Consider the following 15,889-nt stretch of genomic DNA (forward strand, 5'->3'; position numbering starts at 1 on the left):
TTCTGCCCCTCGAGCCTGCTTCGTCATTCAATAGGACAATGGCTGATCCAATAGTCTTCACGTTCTCTTTCCTGCCCTTTCTCTGTTACCCTTGATTCCCCAAGTGATCAAGAATTGATCTCAACCTTAAATATACACAAGAACTCTGACCCCACAGCTCTTTGTGGCAAGGAGCTCCAGAGACTTGCACCCCTCTGAGAAGAAATGCCTCTTCATCTCAGCCTTAAATTGGTGTCCCCTTTATTCCAAGAGTATGTCCTCTTGTTCTAGACTCTCCCATGAGGAGAAACATCCTCTCAGCACTTACTCGGCCAAGCCCCTTAAGAATCCTGTATGTTTCAATGAGATCACCTCTCATTCTTCTAAACTCCAATGAGTAGATTCCCAGCCTGTTTAGGCTTTGCTCATAAGACAATCCATCCATCCTGGTGAATCTAGCGTGTAATGCTTCATAATATTTTGACACACTAATCTCTCCCCTCATCTCTCCATATACGAAATGTATCCTGAAGCTACACTACAATTTCAATTAGATCCACATCAAATAGCCTTTGCCATCGATCTGCCCATCCTCCCCAAGGGTCTCAACGTACATGTTACAATCAGATCACCCTGCACAGTATCTGTCACTGGTTCATGGTTCATGTTGATTTTGATACCAATCCATCAGTACCTAAACGTTAGTCACAATCCTGTGTATTTGCTGCACCCAGTATGTTGCAGAAACCAAACACTGACTGGGTGCCAGTTTTGCAGAACACCTCCAGTCTGTCTGGACCCCTGACCTTCCCATAGCCGGTCATTTGAACACAGCATCTTGCTTGCATGCTCCACTTCTCTGTCCCTCAGCACTGCTCCAGTAAGTCACAGCAAAAACTGGGGGAGCAACATCTCACCTTCACACAAGGCACTTTACAACCTTCTGGTCTCAATACTGAGTTCAAAACCTTCAAATTGTGAGGCCATTCCTTCCCTTTTGCTCAGCTTTGCTTGTTACATTCTGTTACCCTCTCTCCCCTTCCCCCACCCCACTGGGGCTTTCCATCCTTCCCAGTCTGGCTGTGAGACGCACCATCGTTCTGCCTTTCTCACATTCCCATCACTTAATCTCAACTATCAACATCCTTTCGCTCACAGCACTCCAAACAACACCAGCCCCACAACTATAAATGCTAACCTCCCCACACTTCATGTCAGTTCCAAAGAGTAATCTAGACTTGAAACATTAGCTTGCTCCCTCTCAATAGATGCTTCCTGACCTGCTGTGATTTCCAGCATTTTTAGTCTTCTTCAATCATCAATGCTACTCCAACACAGAGCTCACTCACCAAATATTTTCCCCAATCATTAACATTTTTCTGACACTTAATTTTTGGGAATACATACAAACCACATCCATTACATTTATTTTCAGATATCCTCTCTTGCGTTAAACTATTCTCCTGAGTTGAATAAGACTAAATTGGTGTGTATTATTTATGAAATGACAGACAGTGACCTGTACTGTCCCAAGGCACTTCACATGAACATTATCAAAACAAAATTTGACATTCACATTTCCAAGTATAAATATCTGCCTTTTCTTTATATCAATGGCCCACATTTTGGTTCTAGGCTGGGTTCAATTTGGCTCCTAATGGTTCATGTTGATTCAAAGGGTTCAGGTTGGGCAATAGGATGAGGTGAACGTGAGCAAGTGTCTATTTCTGGTTGTGCTGGTTGAGAATGTAACATTGGCCAGGATGCAGGGAGAAGTCCCTGTTCTCACCACTGTACCACAGAACCCAGAGCACTAATCTGAACCAACAGTAGCAAACATACCTGGTTTAACCTCTTATGTGCGGAAAGGCACCTCGCCTCAAACCAAGTCACAGTCCATCTGACTCCAAGGATGAGAATGCTAACAACCTGGTCAAATAGCTTCAGCTTGAAACCACATGCCTGTTCAGTCCATAATGATGTTTACATTTTATCGCAAGAAGAGGGAACGTGGGAGCAGGAGTAGGCCATTCAGCCCCTTGAACCTGTTCTGCCATTTAATGAGATCATGGCTGATCTGTGCCCTAACCCTATACACCTTGGGTCCATGTTCCTTAATACCTTTCCTTAACAAATAAAAATCCATCTCAGGTTTAAAAATTAACTGATATGGCATCAAGTGCCATTTGTGGAAGAGAGTTCTGAACTCCACCACACTTTGCATGTAGAAATACTTCCCAAGAGCTCTCCTGAATGGTCTGACTCCTAGTTCTAGAATCCACAACTAGTGGAAATGGTTTAGCTATCCCTGTCTTCTCCCTATTTTCTCCCAAGTTACTCTTCTGTCCTTAATGTACCTGTAGAATCCCTCTGAATTCTCCTTAATTATATTTGCCAAAGCGATTTCATGTCCCCTTTTTGCTCTCCTGATTTCCCTCAAGTACACTCCTATTGCCCTCATAACCCTCTAGGGATTCACTCAATCCCTGCTGTATGTCCCTGACAGATGTTTCCTTCTTTATCTTGAACAAAACCTCAATTCCTCTCATCATCCAGCATTCCCTACACCTACCAGCGTTGCCCTTCACCCTAACATACTGTCCCTCGACTCTCGTTATCTCATTTTTGAAGGTTTCCTATTTTCCAGCTGATCCTTTACCTGCAAACATCTGCCCTGATCAACTGTTGAAAGTTCTTGCCTAATACTGTCAAAATTGGCCTTCCTTCAATTTAGAACTTTAACTTTTAGATCCAGTCTATCCTCTTCAATCACTATTTTGAAACTGATAGAATTATGGTCACTACCCCCAAAGTCCTCCCCACTGACACCTCAGTCACCTGCCCTGCCTTATTTCCCAACAGTAGGTCAGGTTTTGCACCTTCTCTGGTAGGCACATCCACGTACTGAATCAGAGAATTTTCCTGTACACATTTAACAAATTGCTCTCCATCTCAGCCCTTACAACTATGGAAAATTAAAACCCCCTACCATAACCACATTATTATTCTTACAGATAACAGAGACCTGACAAATTTTTTCTCAATTTCTCACTTCCTTTTGCGGGTGGGGGGTCTACAGTACAATTTCAATAAAGTGATCACCCTTTCTTATTTCTCAGTTCCACCCTAATAACCTCCCTGGATTTATTCCCAGGAATGTCTTCCCTAAGCACAGCTGTAATGTTATCTTTAATTAAAAATGTCATTCTCCCTCTTGCTCCCCTTCCTATCCTTCCAATAGCATCTCTACCCTGGAACATTAAGCTGCCAGTCCTGCCCATCCCTGAACCACGTCTCTGTAATTGCTACAATATCCCAATCCCAGGTTCCCAACCATGTCCCAAGTTCATCTGCCTTACCTGTTAGGCCTCTTGCATTGAAATGAATGCAGTTTAATTTATCAATCCTACCTTGTTCTCTGCTTTTTTCCTGCCTGTTTGACTCACTCCTTTTCCCAACTGTACCAGTATCAGACTGATCTCTTTCCTCACTGTCTCCCTACGTCCCAACCCCTAATGTTACCGTTTTAAATCCTCCCTGGCAGTTCTAGCAAATCTCCTCAACAGTATATTCGTCCCCTTCCAATTCAGGTGCAATCCATTTCTCTGACTCAATTCAACACGTTCCAAACCACAGGTCTCTGTGAAGAAGTCACATTAGGGCCCTATCAATGTGCAGTGGTAGTGTCACTACCCCTGGATGAGGAGGCCCAGATTCAAGTCCCACTTGCTCCAGTGGTGTGTAATAGCATCTCTGAACAGGTCAATTAGAAAAATAGGTTAATATTTTAAAAAATGAGGAAGTGACATTGAATTACGGAAACCATACTCATTCTGTTTGTTCCAACTCAGTATCACCTCCTTCTGTTTTCTCTTGCGAAATCTGGGGTTCTGAAGAAAGTTGACAGGACCAGAAACATTAACTCTTGCTTTCTCTCCACAGATGCAGCCCCCCCCAGGCCTACTGAGCTTCTCCGACAATTTCTGTTTTGTGTCTGATTTCCAGTAGCTGCAGGTCTTTTGTATTTTTTTGTTTTGCGATTGGGAAAATGGTGTTCAAGCCCTCTGATGAGGGTCACACTGCCTGATTTCTCATTTGATTATAGTCTTTGGGGATTGAAAAGCGTGGTTTCTCTGAGCATGCAGCCAGTTGTGGGTTGAGGGCAATGCTCTCACATGGGTCAGAGGCTGAGGTTCAAGTCCCGCTCCAGAGGATTGAGGACTAAATCTTAGTTCTTAGTGATGCCCAGAAATAGAATCATAGAATTTTACAGGGGAGAAGGGGGCCATTCAACCCACTGTGTCTGCATCAGCTTGTGAGCTACCCAGTTAATCCCATTCTCCACGCATATCTCCACAGCCCTCTCACTTCATCACTTTCAATTATGTATGCAGCTCCCTTTTGAAACCTCCTATGGAATCCACTTCCAGCATTCACCCAGGCAGCACATTCCAAATCCAAACAACTGAGTAAAGGAGTTTCTCCTCATCTCACTCCTAGTTCTTTTGCTGACAATACTGAAATTGTGACCCCTAGTTACAGACACACCAACAAGTGGAAACACTCTGTCTTTACCCCGTCAAATTGTTCAGAATTTCAAACACCTCAATAAAGTCACCTCTTAATCTTCTCTGCTCTAATAAGAATTTGCCCAATCTCTCTAACCTTTCCTTGTACCTAAAACCCTTCATTCCTGGTATCATTCCATTAAATCTCCATTGCACTATGTTCAGGACTTCAACATCTTTCCTTAAATAAGATGCCCAGAACTGAACACAATACTCCAAATGTGGTCTGACCAAGGATTTGCGGAGGTGCAGCATCATTTCCTTAATTTACTGCTTTATGCCTCTATTTATAAACGCAAGGATCCTATAAGCCTTCATAACAAATATTTCAACTTGCCTTGCCACTTCTAGAGAACTGTGTACTTCAACCCCGAGGTCCGTCTGCTCCTGTATTCCCCTCAATGTTGTACCTTTGAGCCTGTATTGTCTCTCCATGTTTCTTCAATCAAAATGCATTACTTCGCATTTCTCTGCATTAAATTCATCTGCTGGGTGTCTGCCCATTTGGCCTGTACTCTTGGAAGGGCCATTTTTTGGATTTGACCTTAACTGAGGCCTCTACAGTCTCAGGTGGATTTAGAAGATCCCAAGGCCAGGCCTTCAAATAAAAAGCAAGGGAAATGTACGCAGTGCTCTCAGCAACACACGGCCCTCAATCAAAACCCACAAGGAGAAAACCTCAGATTACTGTCTCACTGCTGTCCACAATTTTATTGTCATATATCCAACATTACAATAGCAATCATCGAAAAGTGTTCCCAAGGAGGAAGGCTTGGAAATATAATTTTATTTCAATTCTCAGAGCATTGGAGGGGCCACCTTCACTGCACAAACTGCTGCGTTCGAGAAGGAAGTTCAATTATATGGAGTGATTCTAACACGTGAAAGATCTGCGAATATGCCTCGGCAATATGTTGCCCAATTAAAAGAAGCTCTCAGCCAGTCACAACCCCAAGTACTGACACCCTCTTCATCTCTAATCAGAGAGAAAATGTCCGCCAGAGCTAAGAGCAGTTCAATGCTGCGGCCACTTGAGGGCGGCAAAAGCAACAATTCGATAATCGTTTTTAATTTGAAGCAACTGATTCAGTCTCAAAAAATACTCCTCTTCTGTCAAACTCTAAGCAAAAGGTAAGACTGTGTCCCCCTGACAGCACAAACACTCCAGGGACAGGGACAGCACAGGGCTGGATACAGAGTAAAGCTCCCTCTACACTGTCCCCATCAAACACTCCCAGGGACTGGGACAGCACAGGGTTAGATACAGAGTAAAGCTCCCTCTACACTGTCCCCATCAAACACTCCCAGGGACAGGGACAGCACAGGGTTAGATACAGAGTAAAGCTCCCTCTACACTGTCCCCATCAAACACTCCCAGGGACAGGGACAACACAGGGTTAGATACAGGGTAAAGCTCCCTCTACACTGTCCCCATCAAACACTCCCAGGGACAGCACGGGGTTAGATACAGAGTAAAGCTCCTTCTACACTGTCCCCTATCAAACACTCCCAGGGACAGGGACAGCACAGGGTTAGATACAGAGTAAAGCTCCCTCTACACTGTCCCCATCAAACACTCCCAGGAACAGGGACAGCAGGGGTTAGATACAGAGTAAAGATCTCTCTACACTGTCCCCTATCAAACACTCCCAGGAACAGGGACAGCACAGGGTCAGATACAGAGTAAAGCTCTCTCTACACTGTCCCCCATCAAACACTCCCAGGACAGGGACAGCACGGGGTTAGATGCAGAGTAAAGATCTCTCTACACTGTCCCCATCAAACCCTCCCAGGACAGGGACAGCATGACTTGGAGATACAGACTGAAGCTTCCTCTACATTGTCCCCAGTACAGAGAGTGCTCCCTCTGTACCTAATGCCAGTGTATTTGATGCAGTGCCTGTGTCTGTCCGTGTCTGCCCACAAGTGTCAGATTAATGACCTGTTCACGTTTGAATTTGGAGCTACAGCTTTAACTGCGACTCTCTCAGACACGGTGCAGAATCAGATGCCCTGATGGTTCAAAGGAAGGTTTATTTTACAAAAATTCACAGTAAAAATATAAAGAACATTTGAACACAACAAAGGTGGTAAGTGCCTGAGCAGCGATAGTGGGTCAATCTGCAATGATCAATTCATCCACTCCCCAGTCCTCATAGCTTCCATCTGGCAGATATCTTCGGATAATAATTGGAATTTTTCGTGCTCTGAGAAAGAAGACAGATGAGTTGACACAACTGGTTTTCACTCAGCTTCAGAAACAGCTGCAGATTACCCACTTCGAACTGACATTGCTCGACAAGAGCTTATGGTTATGAAAGGAAACGTACATGTTATTGTTATGAAGGGTGGCTCATGGAGCTGCACAGCATGGAAACAGACCCCTCAGTCCAACTTGTCCATGCTGACCAGATATCCTAAATTAATACAGTTCCATATGCCAGCATTTGGCCCATGTCCCTCTAAACCCTTCCTATTCATGTCCCCATCCAGGTGCCTTTTAAATGCTGTAATTGTACCAGCCCCCACCACTTCCTCTGGCAGCTCATTCCATACACGCACCACCCTCTGTGTGAAAAAGTTGCCTCTTGGGTCCTTTTAAACAGTAAGAGAATATTTAATACTGGTTAGCAAAATCACAAACTCTGAGAGTTAATAAAGAGAAACCACTTCAAACAGCAGGAGGATTGTAGAGGGACAGAGACTGAAGGGAATTGGCAAAATAACAAGAGATGGGTGAGGTGTTATTGCAAAACTGAGCTGCCTCAAACAGCAATGGAACAAGGTTCAGTAGGAAACAAAGAAAATTACAGCACAGGAACAGGCCCTTCGGCCCTCCAAGCCTGCGCCGATCAAGATCCTCTGTCTAACTTGTCATCTATTTTCTAACGGTCTGTGTCCATTTGCTCCCCACCCATCCATGTACCTGTCCAAATATATCTTAAAAGACGCTAACGTGTCTGTGTCTACCACCTCCACTGGCAACGTGTTCCAGGCACCCACCACCCTCTGTGTAAAGAACTTTCCACGCATATCTCCTATAAACCTTCCTCCTCTCACTTTGAACTCATGACCCCTAGTAATTGAGACCCCACTCTGGGAAAAAGCTTTCTGCAATCCAACTTTCAAAGCAAGTTGAATATTTATTTGAACGCAAGGCAAAAGGGGAGAACAGGATGGAAGTGGTTCTAATTTGTTCAATTGCCAGTACAGGCAGGTCTGATGCGAATGGGCTCCTTCAGTGTTTGGTTCTTTGAGCACCTCTGCAATTGAGAGTGTGGGAAACTGCAGATTAGTAACCAGGCCATTTAATCTAAGTAATGGCATTAGTCTATGGAAGGAATGGTGGCCAGGGCAGTCGAGAAATATCCAACCTTTTTCCAAATTGTGCCAGGAAACCTCAGGGGTTTTGTGTTTCAACCGAGAGGCCAGTAATTTACAAAGCGAAGGTCCACCAGACAACTGGAACCTCAGCTAAAACCATGTTCTGGGCCTGAGGCTTGAACCTGATTCACTAAAAAATGCTGCTGCTATTCATGCTTGTACCGGCTCTTTGAGCAGGTGTTAAAATTCCTCCCGTTCCTCTCCAACGGCCTGCAGATTCATAGTCAATATCTAACCCCAGGCAGAGGCAGCGGGAAACAGTGCTGAACAAGGCTTTTCACGTCCTGATCTGCTCAGGGCCAGAAATCATGCGAGGCTTTGGGGAAATAAATGATCCTCTCAATATAGCACAGAATAAAACAATCATAAACCAGATTTACAAATTCCAGAGACCTAGTCAACATTGTTAATATGGGAGATACAAAGGAACAAGGTGTGTCCTTAAACAGAGACGCACTCAGATACTTTCCTCATTTGTAGCGGTCAGAAGAGTTAATGTTAAGATTGGAATGAAAGGCTGGTCTCATTTGAGCCAAGGAGGTTAGGGGAAGATTTGACAGAGATGCTTAAGAGCATTTACAGTTTTGATAAGATAAACAATTACAAATTGGTTCTAGTCAGAGAGGACATGAGATTAAGATGATTGCAAAAGGATGAATGGAGAGATGAGAACTGATAGCTTTACACAGCATGTTGCTGTAAACTGGAATAGTCTGTCTGAAATAGGGGGATGCAGGCAGAATCAGTACCATTTTCAGTGAGTCTGGGCTAGATAGGCATTTGAAACTGATTAAATTTATAGAGCAATGAGGTAGGTGAAATGGAACGAACTGATAAGCTCCTTCAAAGAGCCAGCATGGAACAATGGGCAGAATGGTCTCTGTGCCGTCAGATTTTATTCCCACCAACCCTCATGATATAAGTTAGGCAAACCATTCCAGTCAATGAACAGCCAGTTTAAAGTTAATTTAATGCAAGATGGTGGTAACATCACTGGGACCAGCCAACCAGAAGCCCCCAGGCTCACGTTCACCACAGCAGACGGTGAAATTTGAATTCTATAAAAATCTGGAATAAAAAGCTAGTCCAATGGTCGCTGTGTGAGACCTTGTCAGTTATTGTAAAAACATGCTGCATGGGTCCTGTTACTTACTTTAGCTCCTTCATTGCAATCTGCAGCGGGTCTGTCTCCCCTTCCAGCTCCACCATGACTGGTGCACACATCCTGTGGGGAAGGGTGGGAGAGGACAGCAATGTGAGATGGAGGGAGGGAGGGAGAGAGAGAGAGATAGAGGGAGAGAGAGGGATAGAGGGAGATATAGAGATAGAGGGAGATATATAGATAGAGGGAGATAGATAGATAGAGAGAGATAGATAGAGAGAGAGAGATAGATAGAGAGAGAGAGATAGATAGAGAGAGAGAGATAGATAGAGAGAGAGAGAGAGATAGAGAGAGAGAGAGATAGAGAGAGACAGATAGTGAGAGACAGACAGAGAGGGAGAGACAGACAGAGAGGGAGAGAGAGAGAGAGAGAGAGATAGACAGACAGAGAGAGATAGAGGTAGATAGAGAGAGAGAGAGATTAGTGAATCACAGGTTGCTCAGTTTCTACAACTTTCAGTGGTTCTGAGCTTGCGAGAAGGTCCACAAAACACCAAAGGTGGGTAATCCATCACAGCAAAGGCTGGTCAGCCTTTCAAATCATTCCCACCATTTACCTTGATCATAATGACGTCCTTCTACGTCAGCTTCATACTCTGAAACAAAACTCCACCCCTCCATTTTGTTAGCGCCCATCACGTCCTGGCCATTTAGACTCAGGGTCGTAGATTTCCATTCCCCTTTCAGTGAAATACTGGATCCGATATCCCTCTCAATTGCTCGTCTCTTTCAGATTATGACTGTTATCGTCACAAGTCTCCAAGTCCTGGCTCTATTTTTGGCTCAAATAACCTCTTAACAGATTCTCTGGGTGTGTTTTGTTTATATCCAGGAGTGCTCTCACACAACTGAATCATTATTTTTACCATCACCAAATCACCTGTGGTTTATTTTTTTCACCTATTAATCACCAGCAGTGAATCACCCATGTTTTCCAACACATTAGTTTACACACAAAACCCGTAAAAGGAAGTGCAGACCACCAAAGGTGAGGGGGTGGGGGAAGACCCAGGTATTTACCTTAGTGTAGTTTGTGGAAGCTGGCCGTGTACCAACTGAAGGCTCAACTTTCTACATTCCAACAATAACTAAAGATATCACAAAAGTACTTTGTCGGCCAAAGAGTGTTGCAGGATGTCCGAATGTTGTGGAATGTGATGCAAAAATGCTGGAACTTGCTTTAACTGCACAGCAGCTTACACCATCCAGGACAAAGCAGCCTGTTGATTGGCACTACATCCACAAGCATCCACTCTCTCCACCAACATGAAGTAGCAGCAGTGTATAATATCTATAAAATGCACTGGAACAATTCATCAAAAATCCCCAGACAGCACCTTCCAAACCCATGACCACTTCCATCTGGAAGGACAAGGGCAGCAGATACATGGGAACACCACCCCCTGCACGTTCCCCTCCAAGCCACTCACCCTCCTGATTTGGAAATGTATTGCCGTCCTTCACTGTTGCTGGGTTAAAATCCTGGAATTCACTCCCTGAACAGCTTTGTGGGATAACCCACAGCAAGTAGAGTGTAGCAGTTCAAGAAGGCAGCTCACCACCACCTTCTCAAGGGCAACTAGGGACGGGCAACAAATGCTGGCCAAGCCAGAGACGCCCATGTTACACAAAAGAATAAAGAGTAAAACAAACACCACTTTGTCGGTAACAGTGGTCTGGGTGCACTCACGCAATCTGAAGGGCACGTGTGCCCAGCACACGGGCTCGCTCATACTTGGTCATGTATGACGTTGTGATCCTTTTCTGATTGGCCTGCTGACCATCTGCAGCGGGAAGAATCTCCACATTCTCACGGTCTTCCTGAAAGCAGTGGGGAAATGACGGGTTAGTTAGAGTCGTATGGTACAGAAACGGAGTTTTACAAAAGACAGCAGAAACTGGCTCTGCAGCTCCTCCACCAGACAATCTGATCATCCAATTAGTCTTCATAAATTGGGTTTCAGTGTACTATTGTTTGATAAAACCTGACCCTCAGAAAAAGACAAGGTGTGGCAAAAGCCTCACTGAAACAGACGGGCTTTAATGAGCATCGTAATGGGTGAGAGACAGAGAGAAGTGAAGACAAAGACTTAGGGAGGGAATTCTTGAGCTTGGAGTCCAGGCAGCTGGAAGCACGACTGTCTTGGTAGAATGACAGAAGTCAAGAACTGGAGGTGTGCAGCGATCAAGGCGGGTTGTAGGAGCGGTGGAGCTAGAGAGCAGGGAGGAGTGAAGTCCCATGTTGGGGAGAATTGAGAGAGCTTTACTACAGATAGAGAGAGGAATATTGGTTGTTCGAGGTGCCCACCTCCTCCGCATTGTCCAGGTCATCCATTCCTTCATCTTCATCAGCATCATCGAAATCATCTCCATCAAAACTAAAATTAAAGAAAGAAAAATATTAGAAGCACAAAACAGAAGTATCAACAACTCAGCTCTGGCTGTCCAAGAGAATGTTCAATCAGCAACCTGTGAACTAAGGACTAATCCTTCACATCCCTTTTAAACCAGGCCCCACAAAATTAACTTTAAAACCCTTAGTGGTGCCTTTCCAACCCGTTCCAGCTTTACCTCTGTGCCTCCAGTTATCAAACATTAGCCCCAATCCACACGTCTTAAGAAACAGAAGCAGCCACAGACCACATGGTCCCCTAAGAGCGCTCCGAAGCATTAGCCAGTGCTACCACCGCCCCACCAGCAGCACCAGGCAGAAAGCTGCGGGCTCTCAGTCAGCGAGACGGCGGGAGGTGCTACAGGAGAGTTAAAACCAGTGGCAAGGGAAGGACACTTGGTGCAGGGGCACAGCTGAGACAGCAGGAGCCCTTTGGCACACAGAACAGGGACCCCCAGCCCGGGCACGGGGGGTGTGTTAGTATCTCAGCCCGGGCAGTGGGCGGCACTGTGGGGGGGGTGCAGTGACTCAGCCCGGGCAGTGGGGGCACTGTGGGGGGGGTGCAGTGACTCAGCCCGGGCAGTGGGGGCACTGTGGGGGGGGGGGTGCAGTGACTCAGCCCGGGCAGTGGGGGCACTGTGGGGCAGGGGGTGCAGTGAATCAGCCCGGGCAGTGGGGGCACTGTGGGGGGGTGCAGTGACTCAGCCCAGGCAGTGGGGGCACTGTGGGGTGGGGGGTGCAGTGACTCAGCCCGGGCAGTGGGGGCACTGTGGGGGGGGTGGTGCAGTGACTCAGCCCGGGCAGTGGGGGCACTGTGGGGGGGGGGTGCAGTGACTCAGCCCGGGCAGTGGGGGCACTGTGGGGGGGGGGTGCAGTGACTCAGCCCGGGCAGTGGGGGCACTGTGGGGGGGGGGGTGCAGTGACTCAGCCCGGGCAGTGGGGGCTTGTGGGGCGGGGGGTGCAGTGAATCAGCCCGGGCAGTGGGGGCACTGTGGGGGGGGTGCAGTGACTCAGCCCGGGCAGTGGGGGCACTGTGGGGTGGGGGGTGCAGTGACTCAGCCCGGGCAGTGGGGGCACTGTGGGGCGGGGGGTGCAGTGACTCAGCCCGGGCAGTGGGGGCACTGTGGGGCGGGGGGTGCAGTGACTCAGCCCGGGCAGTGGGGGCACTGTGGGGCGGGGGGGTGCAGTGACTCAGCCCGGGCAGTGGGGGGCACTGTAACGGGGGGTGCAGTGACTCAGCCCGGGCAGTGGGGGCACTGTGGGGTGGGGAGTGCAGTGACTCAGCCCCGGCAGTAGGGGGGGCACTGTGGGGCGGGGGGTGCAGTGACTCAGCCCGGGCAATGGGGGCACTGTAACGGGGAGGGTGCAGTGACTCAGCCCGGGCAGTGGGGGCACTGTGGGCCGGGGGGGGTGCAGTGACTCAGCCCGGGCAGTGGGGGGCACTGTAACGGGGGGTGCAGTCACTCAGCCCGGGCAGTGGGCGGCACTGTGAGGGGGGTGCAGTGACTCAGCCCGGCCAGTGGGGAGCACTGTGGGGCGGGGGGGGGGTGCAGTGACTCAGCCCGGGCAGCAGGCGGCACTGTAACGGGGGGGTGCAGTGACTCAGCCCGGGCAGCAGGCGGCACTGTAACAGGGGGGGTGCAGTGACTCAGCCCGGGCAGCAGGCGGCACTGTAACGGGGGGGGTGGTGCAGTGACTCAGCCCGGGCAGCGGGCGGCACTGTAACGGGGGGGGTGCAGTGACTCAGCCCTGCCAGCAGGCAGCACTGTAACAGGGGGGGGTGCAGTGACTCAGCCCGGGCAGCAGGCGGCACTGTAACGGGGGGGGTGGTGCAGTGACTCAGCCCGGGCAGCGGGCGGCACTGTAACGGGGGGTGCAGTGACTCAGCCCGGGCAGCAGGCGGCACTGTGTGGGGGTGGTGCAGTGACTCAGCCCGGGCAGCAGGCGGCACTGTGTGGGGGGGGTGCAGTGACTCAGCCCGGGCAGCAGGCGGCACTGTGTGGGGGGGTGCAGTGACTCAGCCCGGGCAGCAGGCGGCACTGTGTGGGGGGGTGCAGTGACTCAGCCCGGGCAGCAGGCGGCAGTGTGGGGGGGTGCAGTGACTCAGCCCGGGCAGCAGGCGGCAGTGTGGGGGGGGGTGCAGTGACTCAGCCCGGGCAGCAGGCGGCACTGTGTGGGGGGGTGCAGTGACTCAGCCCGGGCAGCAGGCGGCACTGTGAGCAGACCCTGTCAAGTCGCTGTCCGTTAGCCTCGCTCGATCACTTCTCGGGGCGTCTGGTAAATTGACCGGAAGAGGCCTCGTTGGAGGGCGGCAGCGGCTCCCGGGGTGAGTTGGCGGTTGTCTGCGGTCACGGGCTGTGTCCGCACCGGTGTGTGCAGCTTGTGTTGGAAACAGCGGCTCTCGCCGATCACTCACTTGTCCTCGTTGTCCGACATGATGGCGGTGGTAGTCCACACTGAGCGGCGTCAAGCAAGGTGCTTCCGGATCAAGGGTTATTGGACATGACGTCACTGCGCCTGCGCCTTATACCAATCGGAGTGCTTCGCCATGTTTGATACTGGCAGGGGGCGTTCTCCCTCATTGCCTGTAGTTCTAGTAAATACTTTCACATGAACATTGTTCTGGGCAGAGATTACACTCGTGAATTTATCTCGTATTAACAACTGTAAGGGTGTAATTTGTGATGTGAAGTGCTGGAATATAGAAGCACAACGGTTAAGCGGTTGTTTTTGACCAGCATGTACTGAGTGGCCCTAAGGGGCCTTTTCTGGAGGGTGGACCTCAGGCCTGTAGCAGCATCACAAACCATTTGGTTTAACTTCCAGACGCTTTGCGAAATGGGCCTCAGCCAAGTCCAACCCATTTCCCACAAATGCAACAGGTCATCCCTTTAAAGACAGCAGTAGCTGCCGGTGCTGGAGAATCTGAGATAACCCGGTGTGGGGCTGGACAAGCAGCAGCAGCAGCAGCAGCAGAGGAGCAGGAAGGCTGAGGGTTCGGGCCTAGGAAGAAGGGTCTGTTTTTCCTGTTTAAGATCTTGAAGACTTTTATGAGAACACCTTTTAAATTCTGGAGAAAACAGGCCTGATTTATCTAATCTCTCCTCATAACCCCTGAGGCCCAAGTACCATTCTTGTAAGATAATAAAATGTGAGGCTGGATGAACACAGCAGGCCCAGCAGCATCTCAGGAGCTTCATCTCTGATGAAGGGTCTAGGCCCGAAACGTCAGCTTTTGTGCTCCTGAGATGCTGCTTGGCCTGCTGTGTTCATCCAGCCTCACATTTTATTGTCTTGGAATTCTCCAGCATCTGCAGTTCCCATTATCTCTGATACCATTCTTGTAAACCTACATTGTACTCCCTCTAAGGCCACGGTATCCTTCCTGAGGTGTGGTGCACAGACACTGTGCTGCAAGTGGGGCTCTAACTGGGGTTTTGTATAATTTCTAGAGACTACACGTGTGCACAATATAAAGGCCAGCATTCCATTAACTTGCTTGATTATTTTCTGTACCTGTTGACAATATTTTAAAGACCCATGCACCTGAACCCATCCATTATATTTAACCTACTTTGTAGGCGTACAGGTAAATCCAGAAAGTACCCTGATCTCCGCCTCTTGCTCCCCAGAGGAGCTCGAACAGTTCATCCACTTCACCAACACCTTCCACCCCAACCTTCAGTTCACCTGGGCCATCTCCAGCACATCCCTCACCTTCCTGGATCTCTCAGTCTCCATCTCAGGCGACCAGCTTGTAACTGATGTCCATTTCAAGCCCACCGATTCCCACAGCTACCGAGAATACACCTCCTCCCACCCACCCTCCTGCAAAAATTCCATCCCCTGTTCCCAATTCCTCCGCCTCTGCCGCATCTGCTCCCAGGATGAGGCATTCCACTCCCGCACATCCCAGATGTCCACATTCTTCCAGGACCGCAACTTTCCCCCCCACAGTGATCGAGAACGCCCTCGACCGTGTCTCCTGCATTTCCCACAACACATCCCTCGCACCCCGCCCCCGCCACAACCGCCCAAAGAGGATGCCCCTCGTTCTCACACACCTCCCCACCAACCTCCGGATACAACACATCATCCTCCGACACTTCCGCCATCTACAATCCAACCCCACCACCCAAGACATTTTTCCATCCCCACCCCTGTCTGCTTTCCGGAGAGACCACTCTCTCCATGACTCCCTTGTTCGCTCCACACTGCCCTCCAACCCCACCACACCCGGCACCTTCCCCTGCAACCGCAGGAAGTGCTACACTTGCCCCCACACCTCCTCCCTCACCCCTATCCCAGGCCCCAAGATGACTTTCCATATTAAGCAGAGGTTCACCTGCACATCTGCCAATGTGGTATACTGCATCCACTGTACCCGGTGCGGCTTCCTCTACA

At 48.9% G+C, this 15,889-nt stretch overlaps 1 protein-coding gene across 1 annotated transcript; it reads right to left on the reverse strand.

Annotated features, from left to right (window-relative positions):
• Positions 1-5,239: 5,239 nt before the first annotated feature.
• Positions 5,240-13,992, reverse strand: polr2f (RNA polymerase II, I and III subunit F). The gene is made up of 5 exons (XM_059640547.1): positions 13,902-13,992; positions 11,402-11,471; positions 10,784-10,914; positions 9,085-9,156; positions 5,240-6,754 (listed from the first exon to the last, which is right to left on the reverse strand). The coding sequence occupies exons 1-5, from the start codon at positions 13,919-13,921 to the stop codon at positions 6,664-6,666; spliced, it is 384 nt and encodes a 127-aa protein (XP_059496530.1). The 5' UTR covers positions 13,922-13,992; the 3' UTR covers positions 5,240-6,663.
• Positions 13,993-15,889: the final 1,897 nt, after the last annotated feature.

Source organism: Stegostoma tigrinum, chromosome 38, assembly GCF_030684315.1.
Source record: "Stegostoma tigrinum isolate sSteTig4 chromosome 38, sSteTig4.hap1, whole genome shotgun sequence".
Classification (NCBI taxonomy): Eukaryota; Metazoa; Chordata; class Chondrichthyes; order Orectolobiformes; family Stegostomatidae; genus Stegostoma; species Stegostoma tigrinum.

What these genes read in the sequence shown, in the direction of transcription:
- polr2f (XM_059640547.1), bottom strand. Translation starts at nt 13,921, where the DNA reads ATGTCGGACAACGAGGACAA. An exon ending in ATGTCGGACAACGAGGACAA is followed by an intron (nt 11,472 to 13,901) that starts GTGAGTGATCGG and finishes CTTTAATTTTAG; the next exon opens with TTTTGATGGAGATGATTTCG. An exon ending in ACACGTGCCCTTCAGATTGC is followed by an intron (nt 9,157 to 10,783) that starts GTGAGTGCACCC and finishes CCTTCCCCACAG; the next exon opens with GATGTGTGCACCAGTCATGG.